The 13,758-nt window shown below is 41.4% G+C and overlaps 1 protein-coding gene across 1 annotated transcript in view; it reads left to right on the top strand.

Moving 5' to 3' along the window:
* The first annotated feature begins 922 nt into the window (after positions 1-922).
* fam171a1 (family with sequence similarity 171 member A1) overlaps positions 923-13,758 on the top strand; it is a 21,630-nt gene continuing 8,794 nt past the window's right edge. The window contains exons 1-5 of the mRNA XM_056381231.1: positions 923-1,336; positions 7,406-7,633; positions 8,454-8,546; positions 11,632-11,790; positions 12,474-12,650. Of these exons, the coding sequence (XP_056237206.1) occupies positions 1,225-1,336; positions 7,406-7,633; positions 8,454-8,546; positions 11,632-11,790; positions 12,474-12,650 (769 nt within the window). The 5' untranslated portion in view covers positions 923-1,224. The remainder of the gene's footprint in view (positions 1,337-7,405; positions 7,634-8,453; positions 8,547-11,631; positions 11,791-12,473; positions 12,651-13,758) is intronic.

Raw genomic sequence — 13,758 nt, 5'->3', positions numbered from 1 at the left:
GTTATACACTGCCTTCCTTGGAGCCATAATGCTGCCCTAACTAAAAATTCACATTTTCCTATTATTGTTCTGCATAGTCTCTAATTTCACTGTCCTTAAAATTTTGAAGGTAACATATTTTGAATCAGTTCAGATCTGTAATTTGAGACAAGGATTGTAAGTATAGCAGTGGTTTGCAACCTGGGGACTAGGGCTTTTTATTTAAACTTAGTCTTCGCTTTTTTTTTTTTTGTCGTGAAATAATAAATAATTGTACCTGCTCAGGACTTGACAGGTTAGCTGCAAACCATATCTGGCCTATGTGCAACACACTGTGACATTACAGGTGGGAGATCTTAATCTGGTCATGCCAAGGAAACAGACAGTGTGCTACACACTGTCTGTTTTTCACAGCAGACATTTCACCTTGTCGTAGTGGGAAAAGCATCAGTGATATTAACATTAACAATAGCTCAGCTTCTACTCAGCTGTCACAGTGAGTCATGGCAGTGTGCATACACTAAAACTGAAGCAGCTAAAGGGAATTCAGCCACCAATTATTTTATTATACACCTGTACATAATACTACTATTATGTAATTTCCCTTTCTTTGACATGTTAGTCTGTCTGCCATACAAACTGACTCACACCAGGTTATAATTTCTGAAATGTAATCATTTAATTTCTTTTATTTCATTTTATATATATATATTATATTTTTTTTACAGTTACAGTAGGCCTACAAATAAACTTTTTTCTATATTTTGTCAGTGCCAGAATTAGGAGATGGCATTTTGTATGAAGAGTTTTGACACTGACTGAAACACTCTGTTGATCCAAAACACCAATTTAAAGCTGTAAGGAATATTTCCATTATTTGGCTGGCAGGTGGCGCTGGAGATCTGCAGATGTTAGCGGTGCTGCGTGTGGAAGAAGCCGCCTGTTGGTGCTGTTTTGGGGCATGTGGCTCAGAGGAATGGGGCCGTCTTCCTCCCTGACCCTGGCCAGTCGATGAAAAAACCGACCGAGCGGTAAAAGGGCTGGGGATGCACAACGGGACAGAGGAATCGCAGCTTTGCAGGCAAAAAAACAGGAATGCTGAAGCTGCTAAACATGGAGTGTGGCCTCCTTTGCGGAATAAACCGTTTGTTAGCTGATGTGTCCGGTCAGTGAGTCAGTAAAAGCAAAAGGTTTGGTTTCTACTTTTGTTTTTTTTAATCGTTTGCGTTGATACACACATCTGCAATGATGCGGGCTGAGGACTGGAGCAGGACCGCTGCGATTGTACTCTGCCTTTTGGGATACCTTGTCTCCAAATCTGTCACCAAAACGTTACCGGAGGACACAGTGACAGAAGGTAAAAGTACATTTAACGTGTTTGTCTACCCGCATTGTCCGAGAAAACTGCTAGTTAGCAGGCTATTTTTGTGGCTAATGGTGCCGCTAGCCAGCTCGGATGCTGATGTGACCTAAACTTAGCTAACGTTAGCGAGTTAGCTGGTGTCACAGAGAGAGGGAGAGCACGAAAACTTCAACGTCTCTGAAATGTTTGGATTAAAACCGGGGGTTTCTGCACCTGGAAAACACTTTAAACCAACCCATTTTCAAACTACTGCAGTTAAATGTGCGAAAAACAGATTTTTAGAGACTGAAAACATGCCCTCATGTCCGGAATAACTGAGCAGGAGCAGGAGTGAGTCCAGCTGCTGTGATTTGTCATTTTTGGCGTTGCTACGTTTCAGCAAAAAGCTCTTTCTCTGTCTTAGTATCCATCCGGCAACACTGAACACCATGACCAGTACATGTACAGCTCCTCTAATCTGCAGAGCTTGCACTGTTTAAGGAGGTTGATTTTTGTCTGTGTGTTGATTGGTCCTGGTTCAAGCCACAATGACTGCAACCATCCACCTTGCTCAGGTGTACCACAGCAAGTAGATAAATATCAACAAAGCTCAACTTCATAGGTGCCATTTGTGCAAGGGCAGCAACAAATTATTATTTTCATGATCTATTAATCTGTTGATTGACCATCTTGTTTATAAAATGTAAGAGAATAGATAAAAGTGTCTGTCATCATTTATCAAAATCAAAGTTGAAATCCTTCTTTGCATTACAAATAATCTCAGCAATTACTTGACTTGATTATAAAAACGTTTGCCAATTAAATTTCTGTTTCTGTGTTGCTGATTAATTAATTGATTGACTAATTGTTTCGACTCAACTCTAGAGCTATTTTGTCTTAGTCATAGTAATGTCAGGATTTGATGGTTTTCTCATGTCATAACATAGGCAAAAATATTAGGTTGAGTGAGAATATAATCACCATATTAATTGATAATAAAAATTATCTTTAGTTGCAGCCCTAAAGATTAACTTTATTGACGCCATGCAGGAAAATTTAAGTGTCACAGCAGCAAAAGTACAGGAAAAACTTCAAAGAATAGATATACACACTAGAGCTGCAATGATTAGTTGACCCTGATACGCACTAAACAGAAATAGTAACTACTTGACACAATTTTAGTGAGAAACAATGAGGAGACAAAGAAGCTGCCATAGAAACAGGGATGTGGCGGGCGATTTCCCCTCAGTCAGGTCTCTACACAAAGTTTTTGGAGATTTGATTGTCAGAGGGTATTCCGTCACCACAGCAGCAGCAGACACATGCAAAGTTGTGAAAGCCCGCATGAATCACGATAATCTGTTGGCATCTCATTCAGTCACTCACTTCAAAGCTGCTCTGTCACATTCTCTACTAAAGTGGAGCCACATTTGTTTTATCGTTCACTTTTATCTCTCTCTTACATGCTCACATACTCAGTCGTCTGTGTTCGCTTACTTTTTGGCCGACCCACATTTGGTCCTCACACTGCAACTGTGTTTACAGTAGCAGTATGAATGTAAACATGCAGTAACTATCACTGTAAATCAGCCAGAGCTGGAAAAATACAACACTGGACACTTGTTTTGACTAAATTGTAGAGATAGTCCCTGATATTTTATATTTAAGGCTTGTCGTCAAGCATGAAAATGACCTAAAATCACAAGAAGCAGCTCTGTTGAAGATATAAAACCAGGTATAAATGCCTTGATAATTCACAAGATTGCAATGCTTTGAAGTCTGTCCCAGCCTCTGTGTGCTCTCTGTTTTCCCTTTCTTTCTCTCTTTCTCTGGTGTTCGCTTTGCCTCAGACTGACCTTCACTTGTCCCCAGGGGGGGTTGTTCAGGTCGATACTGAGGATTTCTCCTGGTCTGTCCAGCAGTCTGTATGGATGAGTGGAGCCAGACAGAAATCTACCCGCAGATATAGATCTCACTCACATAACTGCTGCCCATAATAGGCATGGCACTGCATCTCCAACAGACAAACGTTCAGCTGATGCTGGACAAAGGCTACCAGGAAGTAGACCAGTCAAATCATATTGTCACCAGCTAGCCGAGCTTAATTTTAATCATGGGATGCTGGTGTGAGCGCCTACAGCAGCCCACTTTGAGGAGGATATATCAGGTCATGAGAAAGCAATGCATTTAGGGATGAGGTCAACTAGCTCCTTAGCCAAGGAGCAGAACCAGTAATGGTGAGCAGTATTTAGACTGGTATATTTACTGAGGTAAGATGAAGAGAGTCCATTTGCTCTTCAGCCTAAACATGTAACCTAATTGCTGTGTTCCCTGCTGAGTTAATGGGATTGACCAGTGCAATCTAATCTTACTTTTAATCCAGATGAGGGAAAATAGCAGGCTGAACACCTATTGATAGTCTGTTTATAATGGCGGCGCTTTAGTTCAACAGATATAAGTCTGTTTGTGTATTCCTTTTAGTTTTCCTTATTTCGTCTCAACACCTGTGTTTCATGCAGTGGCATGTTCAGGAGTTGTTTTGCCATTCTGTGTGTCCCTTGTCCCTGTTGGTGATTCATACTCTATCTTGTCTATTCTTGTCTATTTTTTCTATTTGCTTTTTTTTTTCTTTTTTTTTTTGTAAGATCAACGGCCTGAAAATCAGATGTTTGTTATCCATCTGAATGGTAAATAAATAGCTCCAGTCATTGTGTTTTCTTTTGCTGTGGCTGAACAAGTTATTAAATCCAGAAACACAAACAACAGTCTGTTGGTGCTTAAGGTTGAAAAGGCATGATGTGGTTCTCATAGTCTTGAACACTGAACTGAATTGCTTTGTTTTTTTTAGCGCTGTAACGGTGAATTGTTTGTTTGACAGCAGGTATGGATAATACTGCCTTTTAATAATCTGAAATTGCTGGGTAATTCTCCAGTAACAATATTCATAATGCTTTGATAAAATACAGAAAATATATATATTTAAATATATTTATTATTTGTTTCCTTAATTATTAAGACAACTCTCACACTGTTTTGGCTATTCGAGGCTGTGCTGGTGTAGTTTGTGTGTTTTCATTGTGAAGACCGCTATTTCACTCTTTGTCACATGATTTCTGGCTCCTCTCATAATCAACCATGTGTTTCTGCTTGAGACGGTGACATTGTCCCTTTTGCTGTTACAGGCTTCTCGGCTAATTTTACAGGTCCTGTGTTTTCCAGATCATTTCCTGGAAATTTTTCTTCGTAATTTTCTAATAATCAGCTGGATTTTAGTTAAACTACTAGGCGATTTCCAAAAAGGGCCTGCACAATTTGGTAATATTTACCGAATTTGACCGTCAATATAAGCATATGTGTTTTATATTTTGCTCATTATCAATTTGAAACAAAAAACTAAGGAATTTCCTATGGAGCTGAAAACTAAAGCATGCAATTCAACCAATATGCAGCATAAATGAGCTGGTAGCAATGTTTATTTCGCTTTGAGCTATGCTTGTTGTTGCTGCTGTATGTAATCATGACACAAATACTGTGCATCAACATACTACAATATCAGTACTATCAAAATAGTAAAACTAAAACAGTTACTTTATAAATGATTAGAGCAACAGAAAATTAATCTGCAAATATTTTCATAATCTATTGGTAGTTTACCATTCTCTGGTCCCAGCGTCTAAACTGTGAGGAGGCTGCTGCTTTTGTCTTATGGGATCGTAAACTGAATATGTTCGGGTTGTGGACTGTTGATCTGATAAAATAAGACATGTGAAGATGTCACTCAAGAAGTTGCACTAAATAATGAGCAGATCTTTGAGCAGCGTGAGCGCTAGTGTGACCGCATCTACAGTACTAAATGTTGTGTACACGCAAGCTTTCCACTCAGCCTCGTGTGCAGAACGCATCTGTTTCCCCGTCCTCTGTTTGGAAGAACACCAAAGCCCTCCACACACACCCAGTGGAGGCCAGCCATGCCATGCATTTCCAGTTTATCACACCTCACTTTTATGGAGCAGAAATGCTTTGCCCCTGTGTAACTTCTGATTAATACACCAAACACGTATTAATTCAAGCTATAGTGGGCTGAAAGGCACGCACACACTCAGTGTGTCCTCACTGTTTTCTCGTCTTGGGTATACCTACTTGCATACAAACACACACAACCACCCTGCTGCTTTGGCTGCTGTTGGCTGAGATAATTGGTCTGAGATCGCTGCGTCGGTCAGGCAGAACTCTCTTTGATGCCTTCATCCTCCATATGGTACTCAATACAACACACAGATAATGGGTCAATATAGTGAGAAACAGTTATGGAGACACTGGCTCAGAATCAAAGTCTTTGTCATTATTCAAGCTAACCGTCTTCTTCTCTCCTGTGTGTAGGAGCAGAGAGGAGACTCCTAGCTTGTTTAACAATGATGTCACCACAGTACAGATTTATTGGATGAGGACTGGGAGGGGACTGTTGCATTTATGTGTGTGCATGTCAGTCTGGATTCTCCCAGGGGAGTTCTTTTAAAGTGAGCACAGCTGGTACCCCTAACAACATATCAGTGGGAGTGGGACAGGAAGTGAGGTCATGATCTCTCCAGCACGCACACACCAAAACTCAATGCAGTCGGGAGTCTCTGTGGAGGGGAAATCCAGCCTTCTTTTTCTCTGCTGTGACAGTAATAATATAATAAAGAGGAGGAATGAAGTGAAGTCTCAGAGCAGATCTTCGCACCAGACCTCTCAGGGTGATGATGTGTTTGGTTTGAGACACATTGCCTTGCCAAACCTCACCGCCTACAAATGCACCATACAACTTCCAGCCATTCAAAGGTTTCACTTGGTGCATAGCTCTGTTTTTAGGTGGAGCCTGCACTCAAGATGAACTCTCTAACTCTCTATCTTACCACATATTGTCAGAGTGGTTCCTCGCTGACCGCAGGATCCCTGAGTCGGGGGGAGGGGGATTAGTCTAGCCAGGGTATGTATGTGTTAGCGTGTGTGTCACAGAGGGTGGGGTTACAAGAAAGAGTTACAACGAAATTCAGTTGAAGTGAGTATGGGGGAGGTGGGTATGTTTAGGTCAAGGGAGAGGGAGGTGGAAACTCTTTCAGCCTTAATTGAAAGGTCACCATGGGTCAGCCAGCAGCCAATGATCAAACAGGGCTCATGTTGTTGTCTTTCCAAAAACAGAGAGTCAGCGTGGGTTTGTGCGGTTGTTAAATTATACACTTTTTGGACCAAGTTTGTTTTTCTCATACCTTTGGGATATGATACTGAAATAGATTTTTTTGTTCGTTCTTCAGCTTGTCATATATTGAACCTCAGTGTGTGAGCTGCCCGTTTCTGTACGAAACGGTTGTAAATCATCACACTTGAGAAGACGGAACATTTAGCATTTTTGCTTGTAAAATGACTAAAATGATTAATTGATGATTAATTGATAAATTGACAAAAGTTTTTGCAATTTTTTTTCTTTTGACATCGTAGCACTACAATTCACCTGGCATTCACTGCAACATCGAACAAAGTTCAAAATTGATATCATAAAGTCACAATTTGTGAACAAGATTTTATTAGACCGATCTCGGTCAGTGTATCAGGCAATGAATGTAAGATTGTTGTAATCCTGAAGTCTATAGCGCCTCTGTGAGCCTTTCTTCAATCAACAGGCAGTCTGTGTTAGATTTTGATGTTCCTCATCTCCATTAGAGAAGGTGTCCACATGTACAGTTGTTTTTCCCCTCTGGTCCAAGGCTTCTTTGAGAGAGGGAAATGGCCCATTGTTTTAGAGGGGAAGTGCCATTGGCAAGAGTCCAGGAAATGGTCAGATGGCCGTTTCTTTGTGATTTGCCGAGATGTGGAATGTCGTCTCCGTGGATTGGAGGCAAAGGGCCTGGCACTGAAACTAACCCCAGTTAAAGAGACGCTTGTATTTTTGATGACTGTAATTATAACACCACTGTGTTTTTATGTCTGTATATCATTCCCTGTCGTGGTGGTTTAGAATTTCCTTGCAGATTTGTTTTTGCCTCCTCATGCAAACACCAACAGATACTGTATCCATGGCTCATTAAAGGCTCTGTATGTTCACAGAGGTGACTCTGAAGGTTCACCTGAGCGATGCCAGCACTCACCAGCCCCTGGGAGGAGCCACCATACAGCTCTTCGCCAACCACACATCTGTAACCACGGAAACCTCATCGGCTGATGGCAACACCTACCTGCGCTTCCCTTACCGCCTTGGGACACCACTGGTCGTCACCGCAACCAAGCAGGGATATGTGCCAAACTCTGTGCCCTGGACTCCCTCCAGATTACCTGGTAGGTGTGTGTGTGTCTGTGTGTGAGTGAGAGAGATATTTTCAGACGAATACAGAGGGGATGTTATGAAATACCCACATTTAGATTGGGAGTGTTGGCTTGCAGGTTATTGATTTCAGTGTGTGCTGCCAGTTATGTGTGTATGTGTGTCTAAGATTGTGTGTGTGTGTGTGTGTGTGTGTGTGTGTGTGTGTGTGTGTGTGTGTGTGTGTGTGTGCGTGTGTGCGTGTGTGTGTGTGTGTAAAATATAAATTGTGTGACTTTGTGCCAGGTGTGTGAGCTAATAAGTGGAGTGCTCCATTACTAATTTATTACAAGAGCTGCCAAAACCCAGCAAGGGGGCTGCTTAAGCTTCCCTTTCACTAACACACACTCACACTCAAAATACCTCCCAAGAGGCAACAGTACTGTGTGTGTGTGTGTGTGTGTGTGTGTGTGTGTGTGTTGTGTGTGTGTGTGTGTGTGTGTGTGTGTGTGTGTGTTGCGGTGGGGGGGTAGAACTGAAGGGGGGTTATTATAAGCCAACGGAACGGCAGCCAATTGGATTATCACGCTTACCAGCTCTGAACAATGGAGGAGTGAAAGGAAGGAAGGAAGAGGAGAGAAGTGTAGTTTGCTAGGTCAGACTTGTGTCCCGCACAGCAGACAGGATGAAAGCAGGACTATTAAAAATGTATAAAGCTGGATTAATGATTTGTTATGTCTGATAGTGATCAGTAAAGTGGCCAGGTTAATTGCAGTTTGTTTCCTATCTGATTGTGAATGTATTCTGTCAGTTAATGCAGTGTGTGTGCACTGTGTGGTTTTGTTTGTGTTCCAGTATTTTCCTCCATCAGCCTGGTCCTGCTACCAGAAAGGGCTGCTACGCTGATGGTGTATGAAGATATCGTGGAGATTGTGTCAGGCTTACAAGGTAAATGCAGTGTTTTGCATATATGTTGATACATTTTTGTTTGCCTGTGTCTGTATATTTAACTATACATATCACTGCTTTTTAACAATAGGCATTTTTTCAAAGGAGACAATTTGAAATGTCACATTCACGATAGCGCAGGCGTAGATAATGAAATTAAAGATGGCTAGTTCGAAATTAAGCTGCTTCAGTTTTAGGGTCCTGTTGTTATGCATACTCAATCACTATCACAGCATCATGTCTTACTGGGGCACTTGTACTGTTAATGTTATTAGTTACACTTGTTCTTTTTTTCTATTATAACAAGTCGACATGTCTGCTGTGAAAAGGCCTGTTTTCACAAATTTTTATTGTACTTCGTGTTTCCATTCATCCAAAAGCTACTAGCTGCAAGAAGACGTTGTTCACTGTGGTTTACAGTTAACTAGGCCTTCTTGTAAAGAGGACTGCTCAGAGCATGCTTTAGGAAATAGACAGTGAAGACAACATTCGGAAGAACATGGCAATGAGTATTCTACATTTCTGTGTTTGTAAGTGAAAATAGACTTAAACTACAGTGTATTTGTGCAGCAAAATGTGTAAAATGTCATCCCCTTTCTCTCTCCTCAACCTTCCTGTCTCTATCACAATAAAGTCAAAAATGTCCAAAGAAAAATATTGACACCCTCAGAGGGGCTTTGTATTCAGTGTAAATTCAGAAATATCAGGATGTCAACACGCTATACTAAGATGGCAAAGATTTTATCTGCCTGACATGTCACATGTTAGTTTGCATGGCTTGAGACTCTAATCTTGTTAAAGTCAGATTTTTACCCGTTTTGAATACTGAGAAATTCATATTCATTCCTTTGTTTTTACCAAAACCCTAAGCTAATTAGCCCCACCTATACATTAAATTACCTATTGTCAAGTAAGATCTCATAGATTAGATAATCAAATCCACCCTCCTCCGTCCACACATGCACAAATATAAATCACAAATCTGTCTTTGTTAGTCAGCCTCTTTGTTAAGGTGCCTGTAATTATATTAGATAGGGTTTTCTCACTCAGGCAAAATCAATTTAGTCTTTTTGTCTGCTGGGTCTTTTGTGTGTCTGTGACTGACAAGGGAGTAATTTAATGTGTCAGCTGTGTTGTCTGACTAAAAAAAAACATCAGAGACACAACACACATAAATATACAGACACCATTAACATGTTAAACCTCTTGAGTACACACTGCCTATAGCACGTGCCTGAGTGGAGCATTATTTCTGCCCTCTGTCCGACACACACTGTTTGTCATGATGTCGTGAACTTGGATGCCCGGGGGAGTGATAAACCTTGGCGTGTGGCACTAGGAAAAAGAATAAAAGAGGGGGAGGAGGAGGAGGAGGAGGAGGAGGAGGAGGAGGATGATGATGCAGTAGGTACTGGGAAGTGGGGTTGTGGGTGGAGTAGTTGGAGAGAATAGGGGAGAGAGGGAGAAAGGGGGATGGGCAGAGCAGTGTCCAACAGAAGGAGGAACAGATGAGGTGAAAGAAAAGTGGAGGGAAAAAAGACAAGAAGAGTTGAGGAAGCGAACACACAAAGAATAGAAACAGGGTCGTTTCCTTTCACAAAAACAGAGCCACAGAATGGAAATTACATTTACACCTGAATTTCAGGAACAAGCTTCTAGACAGAAACATGAAAGTTAAAAAGATGCACTCATACTGCAGAGCCAAAAATCATGTCGAGTACGACTAGAAACACAAACACAGTGAACACTCGTATACAGCTGGATCTGTGTCTCACTGCTCAGGAATGTGCGCTCGGCACAGTCGAACCACAATGACTTCACCTTGCTGAGTTCAGCCACATGTAGTTTTTACTGTTTATTGCACATCCATAATTCGTTAATGGCAGGCAGAGGCTGGATGGATGCAGTGACGGGGAGAAATGACGAAGAAACAATTAATTGCAGGGCAAAATAGCAGAAAGAGGCTTCACACTGGCTGAGAGAAAAAGATGAAGGAGGCATTGTCTTTAGTGTATCGATCCAGAGTAACCTCCATTAAGACCAATTTGATGGCTGAATTTATAAATAGGCATAAGGCAAAGACGAGGAGTATAAAATTACCTTGTTAAACATCTTGAAACAAACATCGTGTGCAACAAGGTCTGTTATGTCGAGGATTTTGGGGTTTTAAATTCAGATTTCTCTATTGGGTTTAATAGGAAAAATGAACTAGAAAGTTGAATTTGTTTTATGTATTTACAATATTTATTGTTTGTAAAGTTTGCTTTACAACTGTGTACATTATACATACTGAAAAATGCACATATGTATTTTAGCCACAGAATATTTGTTGTTCTTGTGGGTGTTTACAGTGGAGTTTCTGGGATTTGCCCAAAAATTTTTGACTTCAGCCTAATTCTTTAAGATGCACTTAAGAGATCTGCCTCAGCTTTGTTATTAATAAAGAAAAAATCTATACACATTTTATAAGAACATCTCTGACCAATGTATGATCAGCAACACAGAACAAAGTTTCACAAGAGAAGTGATAACTCGATCACAAATGAAGATTACATTCTTGAATATCTTGTGCAGAAAATGGTTTAAATACATAACTAATGTTGTTATTTACAACCCACAGAACAAACTTTCCAAAATTATTTTTAACATATATGCACATAGTAAGATAATGTATATGGGGAATTTTATGCCTTTTGTTATAGAGCTGTCAGTAGAGAGATGACAGGAAACAAGTGGACAGAGAGACAGGAAACGACATGCAACAGAGGTTCTCGGCTTGTTTTGAACCCGGGGCGTCATGATTCATGGTCGGTGCCCTAACACCTAGGCCACCAGGGTGATCTTAAAAACTGAGAGACAATTAGGTTCATTGTTATGGCACTGCAGTCTAAGATGCAAAGCAGTCACACATTCCCAGTTTGATTTTAGTGAGTAACCCCTGTTCATGTCATCTTTGTTTGTGTCATGAAAGAAAAAATCTTTGAAGAATAATTTGAAATTGTTTCAATACTGAAAATCTAACAACACAGGATAAGTATTCAAGATGTCATGGTTTTTGACTTCTGTATGTCTGTTACTCCACAAGGTTTCAGACGACAGCCCAGTGTTCATTTCCAGCGCAGAGCTCTGAGTCTCCCTTCCAACACTTCCTATGCCAACCTGACTGCTCTGCTCACCGTGGCCAGCTCGCCCTCACACATCCAGCACTTTCCCCACCTGCAGGTCCTCGGTGGCAACGGCACAGGTAAGGCTTGAACTGACGAATGGTAACAGCACATAGAAGTTTTAAGACATCATAGTAGAAAGAGGGCTAAAGAGAATCGGGGCACAGATGACAGGGGAGAAGGCTGCTGGGAGGGGGCGGGGAGTGAAGAGTAGAAGCAGTGGTACATCAGAGAGACACTACCCTGGATAGGCCTCTCTATCTGACCTCCTGAAACACAATAACCCCTGTGTGTGTGCTCTCGTTATAACACAAGCCCCGTGTCCGCACGCTTTTAAGGCATCCTCGTCTTGGTGCGTGTGTATGTGTGTGTGTGGTGTGTGTTTCTGTGTATGTGTGTGTCATATGAGTTTGTGTGTCCTCCTTCCTCCTTCAGGTTGAATACCCCTCAAAAGCTCCCCCTCCCCACAGCACGTATCTCTGCCCTCCGGGCAACACAAGCATGCTTGTGCTTTGTGACACTTTTCAACCTTAGTCACTCAGTTTTTTCACTCTCCACCCTGTTTCCTTCTTTCCTGTCTTTCTGTGTTTTCTTTCTTGTCTGTCTTTCCCCTGACAACTCGCCTTTATCTATGCTGTTTTATGTTACTCCCCACCCCCTGCTGCCCGCTCCTTTCCCTGCTCCCCCTCCTGTGCACCTTACTCCCACTGCCTTTCCTCTTTGCTGCATGTTTCCCTCTTACACTCTCCTGCTTCTCTCACAGGCACTGAGAAGAAGTTTGAGTTGACTCCTGTAGCAGCCATCTCTGTTCATCTATTGGCCAGCGACGGTGCAGAGCTGCAGGTGAATGAGCCAATCACGGTGTCCGTTCCACTGCCGGCTGACAGCGGCCTGAAGGAAAATGATCACATCCCTGCTTGGAGATTTGACCCGCGCTTGGGTATGTGCTGAAAGAAAAACAAGAGCTTTTCTGACTTTCTAGGCATAAGCAGCTTCCTCTTCTACATATCTGTTCTTGTATCTCTTCCACTGATCTCTCTGGAGAATAACCCAGCCTGTTATCAAAGTGCCATGCAGTAATTTATTTACTTGTACGCAAATGAGGCCTACTTCCAAGGTAAACCATTTGTGAAATTTTCAGAATAGTGCACATTCACCCAGTCCAGCCAGGTCACAATGCTCTGTGCTCAGAGAAATGAATGAATTTATTCATAAGGTCATAAAAAAAAAAAAAAAACATGACCAACATACGGCGCCACATTAATCTGCAAATCAAAACAGAAGTACTGCTTCAGATCACGAGATTGGACCATGGATGCATAATCTTCTCGAGCTCAGTTAAATCTTGAACAAGAGCAAAAAGCTCTGTGATGCTGGCTCCTACATTAGAGACCCCGCAAGTCTCTCCTGACCCAAAGACTTATTTCAGCTGTCTTAAATCTGTGTTGTCAGACATCCCACACTGTGACACGCCCAGCTCTTCTTGGACAGGCCATGCTGAAAGACAGTGATTAGATCATCAGCTGAGTCAGATGTGTCCGCACTAGAAAACATCCCTCTCTGTGTACATTAGTCTCACATTTCCAGATCTACTGTTTCTCTACATTGCATTTGTGCTGTGCTGATGCAGGAGGAAGGTCTGTTAGGACCTATTAAAATTCTTCTGTTGAAACAAAATGTACTGGATTGTTTGATCTAGAGCGGAAGAGATTAGTCAATTAATCGCCTTGTAGTTCAACAGAAAAATGTGCAGCTATTTTGGTAATCAATAAATGGTTTAATTATTTGTCAAACTATGCAATAAGTGATTTGTTTGGATGCTTATGGGCAGCAATAGTTTAAGTTTATATGGCAAATTTGTTAGCAAACAGTTGCTTATTTATATATCCGGAAAATATGAATATGGAAACGTTAGCATTAGTCGTTAGCATACAATGCAGCATTCATTAGGAGTGGGTTTGTGTCCAGTGTTCACTCTTCTTTCAGCTCTGATTTTGGTCGCTTTCAACTCCTGAGGGAAATATCCAGTTTTTTAGCTGCTAAGCGCT

Source organism: Seriola aureovittata, chromosome 7 (genome assembly GCF_021018895.1).
Source record: "Seriola aureovittata isolate HTS-2021-v1 ecotype China chromosome 7, ASM2101889v1, whole genome shotgun sequence".
Lineage (NCBI taxonomy): Eukaryota > Metazoa > Chordata > Actinopteri > Carangiformes > Carangidae > Seriola > Seriola aureovittata.
The sequence above is the reverse complement of the archived record's forward strand: the minus strand, read 5'-3'. Positions and strand labels throughout refer to the sequence as shown.